Genomic DNA, 13,390 nt, shown 5'->3' with positions numbered 1-13,390 from the left:
TTTCTACGGCGAATAAATGCAGCAGAGACTCCGAGAGTTCGCAGCAAACTCTTCGCTGATTAATGTCCCTGGCTGTTTACTTTTCGAAAAAGAATAAAAGAATATTATAAAATTCGATTAGTCAAGTGTTTCTATAGCGACGTATCAGATAAAAACCGCACATTCGGTTGGTGTTTTTTATTTTATTTTATTTTTTTTTCAATACGGTTTACAAACGGCTATTGATATTCGAATCGTTAGTTTAGTTAATTATTGCGATCAGTTGTTTCCAACAGAATAACTTTATTCCTGAGAGTGAATAATGATGCGTCGTAATTGGGGTTAGGTTGAAAATGAGAAACACGGAGAACTCGCGGGTTGTCTTGACTCAACGAAATCGTTGAATTTGTGTCAGAAGTGGGATTTTCGTAGTATCGCATAAAGCGATGGGGGGAGCAACGAATGACGGGATAATCGAGACGACCATTAATATGACTAATTAATTAGCGGAGGGATGTATCGAGTAAATCGGGAGAGCTCTTGGGCACAGTCGGTCTAAATTAATTGGAAAACAAATCTGACCCCTCTGGCGGTGAACTCGACTCTCTCAGTCTCTGGTTCTATTCTAATTAGTGGTTCAATCCGATCCCCCCGAACATCAACGATTGTACTTTAGAGTGGAATTAGCCTGATGTGTCTCCGACAATTTTTTGTTCCCAGAACTGAAGGATCCCTGCACGAAGCTCAACTGTTCGCAAGGAGCGCAGTGCGTTCGAACTCGCAATGGTTCCGACGCTAAATGCGAGTGCGCAACCTCTTGTCCGAGCCTCGGCGACCACGAGGGCGGTTCTCCCGTCTGCGGAAGCGACGGGGTCGACTACCCTAATCTCTGCGAGCTGAACCGTTTCGCCTGCACCAAAGGGCTGAACGTCACCGTCGCTTTCCGTGGCAAATGCGGTGAGTAGAAATGAGCTTTGTCGGGCGAATCTCTCGCCCCGAAGGCATTGACGATTAATGCTCTCACCTCCGCGTCCTCGTCCACATCCTCGTTCTGATCCTGACCCCGTGTTATGTGCCCGCAATGCAGCGCGAATAACTGTATCGCACGTTCGTTTGCAAAGTTTAATATCCCCTGGAGTGGCTTGTGACAATGGCAATTAGAAACCGACCGAACGTTTCGGGTCTAGGGTCATTCGCGAGGGCTTGATACGATCTCTGAATCCCCCGATATGACTCGGAGTAACTGTGTACGATATACCGATGCTTGAAATTTCGATCCGAATTTAACCGAGACGTTTTCGTTGTTGTTTATGCTCGCTAAGAAATGAAAATCCTCCAATTTCTAGGCCTTTGGGCCTTGTTGTTTACCAGAAACCTGTTCGTAAATTTTATCACGTTTTTTACTCTAACCTCCGTTTTTGATATTTATATATCACTACCTGTCATCGGGGAAAAACATATGAGCTAACGTGTTTCTTGTGTAAAAAAGCTCGATGCTTCGATCCATAGAGCCGATTTTGAAACAGATCGTCAGAAATTGCTAGGAGAACATCTTTTTTCGTTTAGGTATGAATTTATCATATACATATATTATTAATAGTAGTGTTACGGTTTCCCCCTTCGAATATGCATGTATTCATTTAATTAATCATAATGAAGATCTGATGTTCCCGGACAACGATCGTATCTTGAAATCAACGAGGATCTTTCTGGATTATTCCTTGAACGGACTTTAAAAACGACACACGTCTCCTTGCACTTTTGTCCCAAATAAACCACCCCAGTCCTTTTGAATCCTCCCGATTATTTATTTCGCCCGCTCACGTAACAATATCATATGTACAAAACTTATTCACAGAATTCGAGAACTGAGAAAAACAACGAAAAAAAATTGTGTTCAGAATTTCGAATTCCCGATCAAAAATTTATTGCCGTAGGCACAAAGTACAAAGCGTTAAAAACAAAAGCGCCCGTATCGGAACTTGACAAACGAATAAACTAATAACACACGTCAGCGGTTCCGGTGGCGAACAGCTGGACTCTAGCCGCGGGTTTTCTGGTCACCCCCAAAAACGCGGTTGGTTAGCTAGCTCGTGTGGAGCGTAAGGTAGAACTCGCGTGCATAACGCGATATCTCCGCGTCACGTGCGTATAACCAACCATCCAACCAACCCCAAACATAGAGAGACAATGATAAATTAGCGGCACGAGCCAGTGACGTGAGTCCGAGTGCAGTCAGCCGGAAACCTTGATGTATAGACGATTCGCAGTCTCTCTTTCTCCCTCTCCCCCCCCCCCCCTCTCTCTCTCTCTCTCTCTATCTCTCTCTCTCCATCTCTCTATCTCTCTCTCTCCGCACGTCAATGCACCGTTGCATCCGAGTCGCTTCGCTGCCGATGCAGCAGCAGCGGCAGCGCCGACAAACTTAGCGCTAGGCTACAGCCTTGCGTTTAATCAGGCGGGTAGTGGGGACAAATGTTTGATCAGGCTGCAGGTTGTAGGAAAGTGCTGTTTACTCAGGATTAAGTAAGTCGTCCTTCCTACCCACCCCCCCCCCCCACCCCCACCCCCTCCCCCCGCTCCCTTGCTCTTTCTCCCTCGCTGGCCCCTTTCCCTTCCGGTTCCGGAAAGCGTCCGGGTTCGTGTACCAGACTTGGGTGAAACTAGCTGTTAATGAGTTGGTTAAATATTCCCCGACAGTCCCTCTGCGAGGCGGAAGCACAAGGCGTGTAGCTAACAACCCTTTCGACATCTGCATTCGGGATTCATCCGGGTCAAAGCGGATCGGCGCAAGGGATAGGAATTCTTTAATGAGCGGTCGTTTATCGCCTATGGCAGGTAATTACCGAACAGCAGGTATAACCGTGGTTTTTCTTTTTTTTTTTTTTTTGTTTTTGCCAATTTACCAACACACTCGGTCATTCATTCGCTTTCGTACTATCATTTATCTTTCTCACCTCGCCGCGACATCCTCGTATCGCTCGGAGGGTGCATCTATAGGTAAAAGTACGAGGGAAAAACAAAACACCGTAGATATATAACCTTATTTCTCCAGAGTCGGACCTAATATTGACGCGTTAATATTTTATTACATTCAGAAAAGTTTCTTCACCCGGCCATCTTCTGGCGGAATTTTCGAACCACGGTGAGTTCACTTCGAAGAAAGAGACACGGTTACTTTGGAATAAAAAATAAAACGACAAATTCCCGTCAATGTTGCACCGCAGTTCCGATTTCTTTGCATTTTTCAACCATCCGCAAGCATGTTCGAAAGAATTACGATACCTTCTGTAAACGTTATTTCCTGGGCAGACACGCATTTGACAAATCGTTCCGCGTACACTTGATATCGAAATCTTTCGAGGTTGTATTTTTTTTTTTTTTTTTCTTTCCAGAGCGTTATGAATCTAGAATTCAACAGGGCGTATGATCGATCAATAATTCCAAGTAAAGCAGAGTCATATTCTCGTAAATTATATTACAGACATATCTATGTATACGTGTATACGCGTGTATATATATATATATATATGTATATGTACATTATATACCTACGAATTATTCAACGCGGTATGCCGCCGCTTTGCGGCAGGAAAAGGAGAGGCGGTGAAGCATTTATTCGAAACCGGGGGAATTGAAAGACGATCCAACAATGCCGTTCATCAATCAAGAGCCGGTATAACGCGGGATCGTTTCACCGTCGCTAAAAGAGAGTCGATAATAAATTTCTCGCGATAAGATATCGTTGGAAAGATGGGAGCTGGTGGCAGGTTTCCCTTGATATTCGCGCCATGACGTTTTTCCATACCCGATAAATCAAATTAGCTAAAAAGTTTTCAAAGTTTTAGCATTCTTCGCGTTGGTTTCACAGCCAGCGGATATAATATAGAATACTTTGGATTCCCTGTACGGAGGAGGAGAATCGGGTGCGCGATTCAAATTGAAAACGAATCCGTTCGCCTCCCTTTATTTCTCCTCAAGGAAGCGGATGAAGAGAGAACCGAGAGACTGGATGCGGAGTAACTTTTTCGCAAGAGACTTAAGGCGGTTCCCTCTCACGCCTGAACGTTCCGAAATAAGGACAAAGCGGTTATATATATGCACCGGGTAAAATTGTCTCAACTAAATTTTCCCACCTCTCTGAGTTCGCGCCCCGTTCTCTCGAAATTCGATCAAGCTTTCCGGTGCGGCGCCCGAAGCGGAAACAAGTCGGAAGTATGTCGCCGCCAATTTTTTTCGTCTCATTCCATCTTTTTACGGACGATGGGAATAATTAACCGGGAATTGTCACCGACTCCGGTAATTTACATTATACAGGCACCGTGGAATTGTTCGAACTTCACTCTGCTCAAGAGACTGCGGAACAGTAAAGACGCAAGTGCCCGAAGTGCTGTTAAAGGCGGTTCTGTCGTTACTCCCAAGACGCCGGCTGTATGCACAGTAGGAAGATTCAGTTTATTATGAAAAAAACGGGTGGAAACAGGCGAGGAAAAACGAGTGTTTGATTGTATCAACGATTCCTTCAGCCAACTGCAGTGCGATCTTACCGTCTCACAACTGTTGTTACGGAAGAAACCGTTCCTCCGCTATACTTTCTACGGCGTAAGTTTCTTCGCGACGAAACGCCGTGTCTTTATACGCTTCTTCGTTTACAGTCGTTAAATTCGGGTTTTACGATACGACCGACTTGGGTCTTGTTGCAGCGGTTCCCTGTGTAATAAAGGAACGAATGCAGGGGCAAACTTCCGAGGTGCGTTACTTTTGTGCATAGAACTTCGGCAAAGACTCTCGATTTATTTCATTGATACATAATGTGAAATTATGAATAGGAATATGACATAGGAATATACAAGAATTTTCTTTTTGCTTGAAAAACCATTAAAAATTCCTGCAAGTAATGTTTTTTCCATTTTTCACCCTTCAATTTTTACGCATATATCAACGATTTTGGTACCAACAAAAAAGAGACCAATGCAACGATCTCAGATTTTGAAAATTATAATTACACCTGAAGTTTCTTTATCTAAATCGACGATCCCTCAACTTTTTCCCGTTTATTTTTTAAACAAGTTCCAACTCAATCTGCTTCAATTTAAAATTTCCAACTACTGATGAAATAATTTCTCTGTGCGGCAATTATAAATTCTCTTTTCCAAACTGTTATAAACGGGCGATACGTCGTTATTAATAAGATGGCATTGAGACATAAAGTGCCAGGGAATCATTATTAAAGGCTTTTCCAGTAATTCAGAACCGCTGACGAATGTCTCGCATAGGCTGGATAGCTGCTGAACTAGGATTACTTATTAATCGTACCGAGTTTATGCTGTTTTACGCGACGGTAGTGAAAGGCGTGTCTTCGCTAAGGGAACATCAAAGGCGTGGAATTTCCGTGCAATATAACATCGGAGTCTAGCGTGAATCTGTCCGACGAAAACGTTGAAACCTCCGCATGAAGTGTGCTTCGAATAATTCACTTCTCTTACACCGCGCTATGTACATGCATACGTATACCTATATGCTACATTTATAGCAACGGGGTTGAACCTGCGAGTACACGAAGGACTTCGAAATAAGACTGGAAATAAAAATTAAGCGTTAGCAAAATCGAGGCTCTTGATGAAAATATTTAGAAATGCTACAAGAAACTGCAGGCTTGCACGAATAAGGGATAAAAACTTGCAGGGATGAGTATAAACTTGAAAGATTATGCGGGAATAGCTGTATAAGCTGGGATGCCGGGAGATCCTGCAGGGGAAGGAAAAAGCTCGGCAATCGCGTCTTGCTTCGTCGAACTTTAAAACAATCGCCTTCAGCGTCGTTCGGAGAATTTTAAACAGAAGAAAAAAACAACTTGAAAGCCTCGGATCATTCTGAACGCGAAGGGCAAAATCAGTTACTCGGATACTCTCGCGTATATAGGTATAATATATTATAATACACGTGTAAGAGAGAATGTATCTGTACGAAAATGTAACAACAAAGTTAACTATAATTCTTTTCCGATTCCCTTACCTAGTGTTATTTTTTCTTTTCCATCGTTCTCTGCAATCCTCTGCACGTTCATTGAGTTTACCAATTTATTTATTTTTTTTTTTTTTTGGTTTTTGTAAAAATATCCCGTGAGAATTTTTCGCCTCCTAAAACGTAGGTACTTTCTCGTTTTCCTTTCCACTTACATATGTACATTATAACCATACATACGTATACATTACTATACATACACCGCGTGAAAGGACTGTGCGCGCGATTTTTCTTTCGTCTCGCGTAACTTCGGGGCGACAAAAGATTGTATAAAAGCGTTTCAAAGGCGAGGGACCGAAAAGCTCGAGATCTCGCCGCTTTGAAAGGCGATTTTTTATTTTTTTAATTCTTTTTCGTCTTGTTTCTCTTTCGCAAAATGCACCTCCCACGGCGGAAGTAGAAGGGAGCATACGAAGAAGAAATAATGGGTCGAGTGCATTTCTAATTCTTCCAAGGTTCGATGGTCGAAATTCTAAAGCAACCGAGGTTGGGTCCAGGAAGGAAGTTTGGTTCCGTTTCCGGTTTCCGCATGCCCGGTTAGCCGACGAGGCAAGTTTCGCTGGAAGAGGAACCGTGTTCCCGGGGGTTAGCTTAAGTTGCAGTCCAGCGAAGCGGGTAAACTCTCCCTCTACCCGGCGTCGCGACGCCCCATGATCCGCATCGAAATCGAGGAGAAAACGCGGGATTTTGCCGCCGTGGCCAAGATCACACGGATAATGGAATTCCGCTGCTGGAGGGTTCATTTGTTTCGAAAATTTCCTTCCCCTACAACGAGCCTCGGAATAAAACCACCCCCTGCACGCGCTCTTCGCGGCACGTTTTACTGCACGCAACATTACCCTAAACGCGTCTCACTCCCCTTGTATTGTACACCTCTTTCGATGTTTGTTCTTCTTTATTCTTTCCCTCGTATCCTGTTGCCTGCATTTTCTTCCTTCGATCGTGTAATTATACATTGAATACGGAGGAAACGAAATTCAGCGCCGAAATGCGGGGCGTTTCTCTCTCCGTCTCTCTCTCTCCTCGCGTGTTAATTTCATGCATGTAGGGTAGTAGGGCGAGTTTCGAATACAGATTCCTGCACCGACTTCTTACCGACAGCACTGGAACGTTCGAGAGTGAGGGAATATCCCCACTCTGGCGCACTTCCAGAACGTTCTAATAGTGTCGGTAAACGGTCGGTGCAGGAATCTGTAAACAGAATCTTTATCTCCTCGCAACTCTACTCATACATGGTTAAAAATGATGAGAAACGTCTTTTCAGATCCCTGTGCCGGGGTTGAGTGCGTCGAGCCGGAAGTTTGTCAGCTGGACAGTTCGAGGCAGCCGGTTTGCCGGTGCGGAGAACAGTGCGGCCTCGAGTTTTCCCCGGTTTGCGGAAGCGACGGAAAAACTTATTCGAACGAGTGCAGCCTTCGTCAGGAAGCCTGTCGGTCCAGGTTACCGCTGAGGAAGATTTACCTGGGCGCTTGCAGCTCCGGTGAGTACATACATAATACATGCGCGTTACGACGCGGTGATCGACTGATTTTCTACCGCAAAGGAAAAGGTCTTTTCATACGGGAAGGGGGGACGGGGGGATTTATTTTGTCACTCGAGCAGGAAGCAATCCGTGCGACGATGCGAAATGCGGGTCTTATCAGCAGTGCGCCATCAACCGTTACGGAATCGCTACGTGCGAATGCGGCCCGGAATGTCAGCCGGTAATGAGGCCCGTCTGTGCCAGGGGCGGATCTACTTACACATCCCTTTGCGAGATGAAACGTCAGGCGTGCATCACCAAGACTAGCATCGAGCTGGCCTACACTGGCGCCTGTGGCTCTAGGGGACCTTGTTCGGAGAAGGTGGGTAAGAAGGGAGGCCTTCCAGCATCCGGTAACGCAAAAACTCTCTTTATTATTCCACTGATGAATACCTGCTGCGGCTTACGGAAGTTTTCTTTGCGCCACTTTTCAGGATGGACAACCTTCGGACCGTCTGAATCGAAAGTTTGAAAACGCGGAGGAAAATTAAGAGAGTTTAAAAAAACATCCCTCTCGCGGTTTGATGAAACTGAATCTCAAGCAAATCGAATATAACAGGATGTTTGATTAGTTGTCGACAAGTTGAGGGGAGGCTTCGTAGTTGGGACCTTGAAAAATTAACAAGCTCTGGTACTTTTTCAATGTTTGTCGACAAATAGCATTCCTCGAGATTCTTCAAGCCGTTACCGCTCTATTCTTAACTTTTGATTCAGACTGTCCCGCCGATTCATCCCGAGTCGCTTTAAGCCCGTCTTTACGCCTTTCAAACGCTCTCTGAGACCCTCCGACAGACGGTTCTCTCTCTGTTTTTCCCCATTCCGCGTCATCGTGCAGCATCATATCCTCGAAAGTCGGAGTAACAAGAAGACAGGGATGAAACTCGGGAAATTGTCCGTTCAAGAGTCAGTTATAATCTTTCTTGTCGTGAAAACTTTTCCGACGGCGCGTCGACTTAACGATCAATGTCTTTCGCCGTGTTCGAGTCGATGATGCAACGGCGTTGATCGCTTGCTCCTGAGAGCAAAGTTAACTTCACCGATTTCGAAACGTAGTTAGAAATCGAAGTGCATCTCGTGATATTCCGACTAATGTCGGCGCATGTATCTTGAAATTTCCAGGTTTGTCAATGGGGCGCTGTTTGCGCTGAAAACGGAGATAACGCGGTCTGCGAGTGTCCCACTTGCTCGGCCGAGTTTCACCCTGTCTGCGGCGATGACGGTATCAGTTATGGCAACGAGTGCAAACTTCGCCTCGAGGCCTGTCAACATCGGAGAGAAATCCGAGTTCTCTATACAGGATTGTGCAGTAAGTATCATACATATACGTACGCAGTGTATAGACGTATAAAGGTACAGGTACAATAATGCTCGCGGACTCGCGAAACTAGTTCGTCCTTTTTACGATCAGTCCTGAATGATCAAGAAAGTCTAGCATGTCGGGAATACCTTGCGATTCAGCAAGAACCTCCGACGTATAATAGATCTATGCATACAGCTGCACAGTTATGTGAAAAACAGTGCCCGTAAATTCGTCCATTTTTTTCTCTTTCCTTTCAAGGTTCGTCTGGCGGATTGCGTTTTTTTTTTATTTTTTTTTTTTTATTTTTTTTCTATCTCGTTTTGTTTGTCTTTTTTAGTAAAAAATGTACGTTATATTATACGGTTTCCTGAAAATCTCCTCCGCCGCTCCTTAATTAATTCGAAACCCAACGGGGCGGGTATTGTAGGGATACCCCGAATGCAGAAGGACAGATCGTGAAGCGTAATGAGTGAAAGAGAGAGGATGACGGTATTGTAAATACGGCACCGTGGGTTCTTCCGCATAGCGGGGATCCCATTCCTTGGCGAGGGAAATAATAAAGCAAAATTCTATTGTTGAATCGGGATGGCGGCGGTAGTGGAGAGAGCTTTTCGCCGTTCGCGTACATATCCGTCGTACCTACCTTGTACGTAATATCTTGTGCCTTCCACGTCTCTTCGCTCTCATCTTCGCCCTGCCGAAGCAAAATGAAATCTGAACATTTATCAAGCCCCCAAAGCAAAAAATCAACCCCGATTATTACACCCGTCGTCGACCGGCTGTCCGTCTCCGGGAAAATCCCGCTTGCCGAGGGTTGACCGATTTAACTCTCTGGCGTATATTCACCCTCCGGCTCTTTCGGTGAAAGCATGCCGGGCGTCCGCAGCCACGGTTCATTTGCAACGCAAATTACACGCGCACGCGCTTCGACGTTGTCTCTCTTTCTCTCTCTTTCGCTCTAGTTGACAATCCGGCAGGGATTTTTTGAATGTTTCTTTAATCTGTCGCATGTTTCATCCGGCTAAACTCGACGATTTTGCTGTGTCAGAAAGAAAAAAAAAAAAAAAAAAAAAAACGTGCCGTAAGCCTCTTGCGACGATAAATCTCTTTTATTTTATTATATGTTTTTGGTTATTATTTTTTTTTTTTTTTTCTTTTTACTAATATTCACTTTGGGGGATGAATTTTGAAACCCTTTAACCCGGTGCCCGAGATGCGAAAATCCGACGTTCCGCACGTTCGCTTCCGCGTTATTCACGACTTTTTGCTCCTTCTTTTCCAAGGCATCGCTGCAAGAGACCCAGGATGAAAACGTACGGCGTCTCATCCATATCACGAGACACCCTCTCCGTGTGCACCCTGTGCAATGCAGTCTGTATGCATTCCCCCGAGGCGTCGAACCCGTGGCTGTATCTATGCATCTGTTTGAGTTATCGCGTGCTGTGCAAGTATCCAGTCTGCGAGATTCGCAACGGAATTCAATGAATTCTAAATACAAGTTCGATCACGCGAAGCGACGATGCAATTTCAAATCGTTCCGATATCATCTCCGCCCGCAAGGATCTCGATGTATAATTCATTATTTCACGATCACGCAAATTGGTCAACATTTCACGGGCTCTAATCCATGTCACACGGATAATCGACCTCAAGATTCGAACGAAACAACGCGAAGGCTGCTCTGAGGAATTTTTCAACGGAATATACTTGCAAGCCCTTGTACATCGATTTTGCGAAACGTTGCCCGAAGTGCTCTCCTTTATTTTCCCCTCTCCATTCAAAGTCTCGCATTTTACAAAAACTTTTTTTTCACCCGACAACGAGCCGCGCCTCCTGTCCATTAGTTTTCCGGCAAAACCCTTTGAGTGTAGCAGGCTTCGCGTGCGAAACTCTGTAGAGTAGATCGAGGATGGGATCATCAAGAGCCGACCCGACACGTGGAACATTTCCTCATTCTTTACGCGGTATTGTACTTTCGGCAGACGGAAGCGGACGCGTTTCCCGTCAGAGGATCGTACCGGCCAGTCGGAATCGCGAACGATTATTTACCCTGTCCGTGTACCATTGGTGTACCGATATTTGCATAGACCGGTCGTAAGGCTCGATCGGTTTTGGATAAGGGATGAAAACCGTGTACACAGAGCTAATAACAAAGCCGATGGAAAGCTAGCCGGGATACCGATAACGCAAAACAGGATGTATCCAATCAAGCGGCGCGTTGCGCGGGGACAAATTTCGCTGTTTTATAGCAAAAAGCCGATCATCGCGATCGTGTATCTCGTGCAAACTGTGCGAGCAAAATGCACCCGGCGTGACACGATCGTTTTGCCGCGGTTGTGTAGAGGGATAATTTCGCACCCTCTGTGCCGCCTACCCGTCGGCTTAATCCTCGAGCTAGAATCGATATCGCCGTCTTGCCCCTTCAAACATCCGCCTTCCTGCCCACTTGTGCTCGTTGTTTGTTCGCTCACTCGATTAATCAAACCGCCCTTCCGCTCGACTCATTCTCTGTCTCTCTCTCTTTCATACTCTCTGTTCCAGACGGCTGCGAGAATAAGAAATGCGACCATTACGCCGAATGCGAGAGCGACAGCAGCGGAGAGGCCAGATGCGTCTGTCCATGGAATTGCGACAATGCGGTAAGAATTTATTTCAACTTGAACTCCCAACTTTTTTCGCGGATAAAATCTGAGGTTCACAATTCTAGGAACGTTCCTTGCTTAACGTGCTTTTTCAAGTTACTCCATGGCGAATTCGAAGAGATTCGGTTTCCAGAAAATGTGAAAATGTTTTACTTTTGTTTCTCAAGTCTGTTTACAGTGAAAAAAAAAAAAAAAAAAACGTTCACATCGTCTTCCATTTTTGATACTATCGAACCGGTTTGGATGTGAAAGTACACTTTTGAATGCAAAAAAAAAAAATTACGCATTTTGATCAGCGACGATTAAAAATCTGACCGCAAAACGGTGAATCTGAATTCACGATTTTCACACGATCGAATGAAAGTAAAAAGCATTTTAATCAGGACCACTGATACAGTCTCGAAGCCTATCATTTCACAGTGAAATAAAGCCACTGGAATCGTGGGACGAACTTGAACCGGGTTAAGGGTGTCAATTTTGTCAGAGCTTTGAACGGTCCTTGCGTGCAATTTGCGTCGCATGCATGCAGCGGTTGGATAAAGAAGCCGCAACAAGATCCTCCTGCAATTTTCTTGAGCGTTGAAAGGAAGGAAAAAAAAAAAAAAAATACAGCGTTCGTCGGCGCGGTTAGTCGATGCGAGATATGTGCAGGTTCGGGGAAGACAAAAATTATTCCTTTGGTGAATTTTTCGCCTGTACGAAAAACGGACGATTTGTTCGCGATGCAGGAGCACACGCGAGAGTTGGCGAACGAGGCTGTGGGTCGACAAAGCCCGTGTAAAACTCTGAGTAAATCATCTCGTATTCCCGTCGAGTATCGCCGCCCCCAGTCCTGCAGGCGCGGAGTCGTGAACGTCGCGAAAACGATTCCCTAAGCGCCTCGTACTCGTGCCCGCGTCCGATTTCGCTGTACACCGCTATTTGTCCGGTCTATAGACGGCTACGTGGTTTCACCGTAATGCCAATCGATGGGGCGGGGAACTAAAGAGCGGCGGAAAAGGTACGTCGGGAACCGTGGCAGGAGCTGAAAGGGGAGGAGAGAGATCTGGCGAGTCAGCATCCAGCCGAAGCGACGCGGTTCTGGCCGCAGGAGCAAAACAAGCCGCAGGGCGCCAGACTCGCCATTTTTTTTTTTTTCTTTTACTTTTTCCTTACCCACAGAAACCGCGCTCTTCTCCTTTCGCCTTTTATCCCCTTCTGTTCCCTGTTTTGAGCCCCATTGTCACGCGGCTTCGCCATCGACTCGATCCACGGTGCATCCCGCAGATTGCAGCGTTTTAAACTGCGCGGATATTCCCCCCGTTAGAACATCGACAGTTTTGTTCAACTACGAACTCTACACACGTGACGTTGCTACGCTTTCGTGCCGTTTCACCGTATAACTGCAGTATGCAATTCTCAAAGCGTCTGATGTGTCGGAAGTAGGTGAATTTCTCTCGCCGAGTTTTCGCAACGTTTCAAACATTTCTCAAATGCTTTTATTTAATTTTTTTAATCCTATTGCGCAAAACGTTTGATTTTACTACGGTTTTTTTTTCTGTGATTGAAACGTCGCGTTATATACGTATACGTAACGCGTTGTTCTATCGTGTTTAATGTTTATTATATATTTACCTTCGTCGACGCGGAAAGCTCGAAATATTTCATTTCAATAATTACAATGATCTGTGAATTGTCCAGTAAATAATTCAATGCCTGGGTGGCGAGTTTTGTGCACAAAAGAGGAAATAATCGATTGATCCGTACATCGTCAATTTCGCCATTCTGCTACCGTATTCATTCAACGAAATGAATTGATTTCAAATAATGTTCATTTTCTGGTTTAACCCATTTTTTTATTATTATCTTCTTACATAAATTTCAAGAATAACGAAACAAAAAAAGAAGGAATTCCTATCTACGAATTTCGATTGAAATATTAGC

The 13,390-nt window shown here is 45.0% G+C and overlaps 1 protein-coding gene across 6 annotated transcripts in view; it reads left to right on the top strand.

Moving 5' to 3' along the window:
- The window catches only part of LOC124179767 (agrin-like), a 290,835-nt gene that overhangs the window by 265,434 nt on the left and 12,011 nt on the right, over positions 1-13,390 (top strand). For all 6 annotated transcript variants that reach the window (XM_046564486.1, XM_046564485.1, XM_046564483.1 and 3 more), the window contains 5 exons: positions 700-936; positions 7,268-7,483; positions 7,606-7,847; positions 8,645-8,831; positions 11,367-11,464. In XM_046564486.1, coding sequence (XP_046420442.1) covers positions 700-936; positions 7,268-7,483; positions 7,606-7,847; positions 8,645-8,831; positions 11,367-11,464 — 980 coding nt within the window. The remainder of the gene's footprint in view (positions 1-699; positions 937-7,267; positions 7,484-7,605; positions 7,848-8,644; positions 8,832-11,366; positions 11,465-13,390) is intronic.

The sequence above is a fragment of the Neodiprion fabricii genome, chromosome 4 (genome assembly GCF_021155785.1).
Source record: "Neodiprion fabricii isolate iyNeoFabr1 chromosome 4, iyNeoFabr1.1, whole genome shotgun sequence".
Taxonomy (NCBI): Eukaryota; Metazoa; Arthropoda; class Insecta; order Hymenoptera; family Diprionidae; genus Neodiprion; species Neodiprion fabricii.
This window is presented reverse-complemented; position numbering and strand designations above follow the sequence as displayed.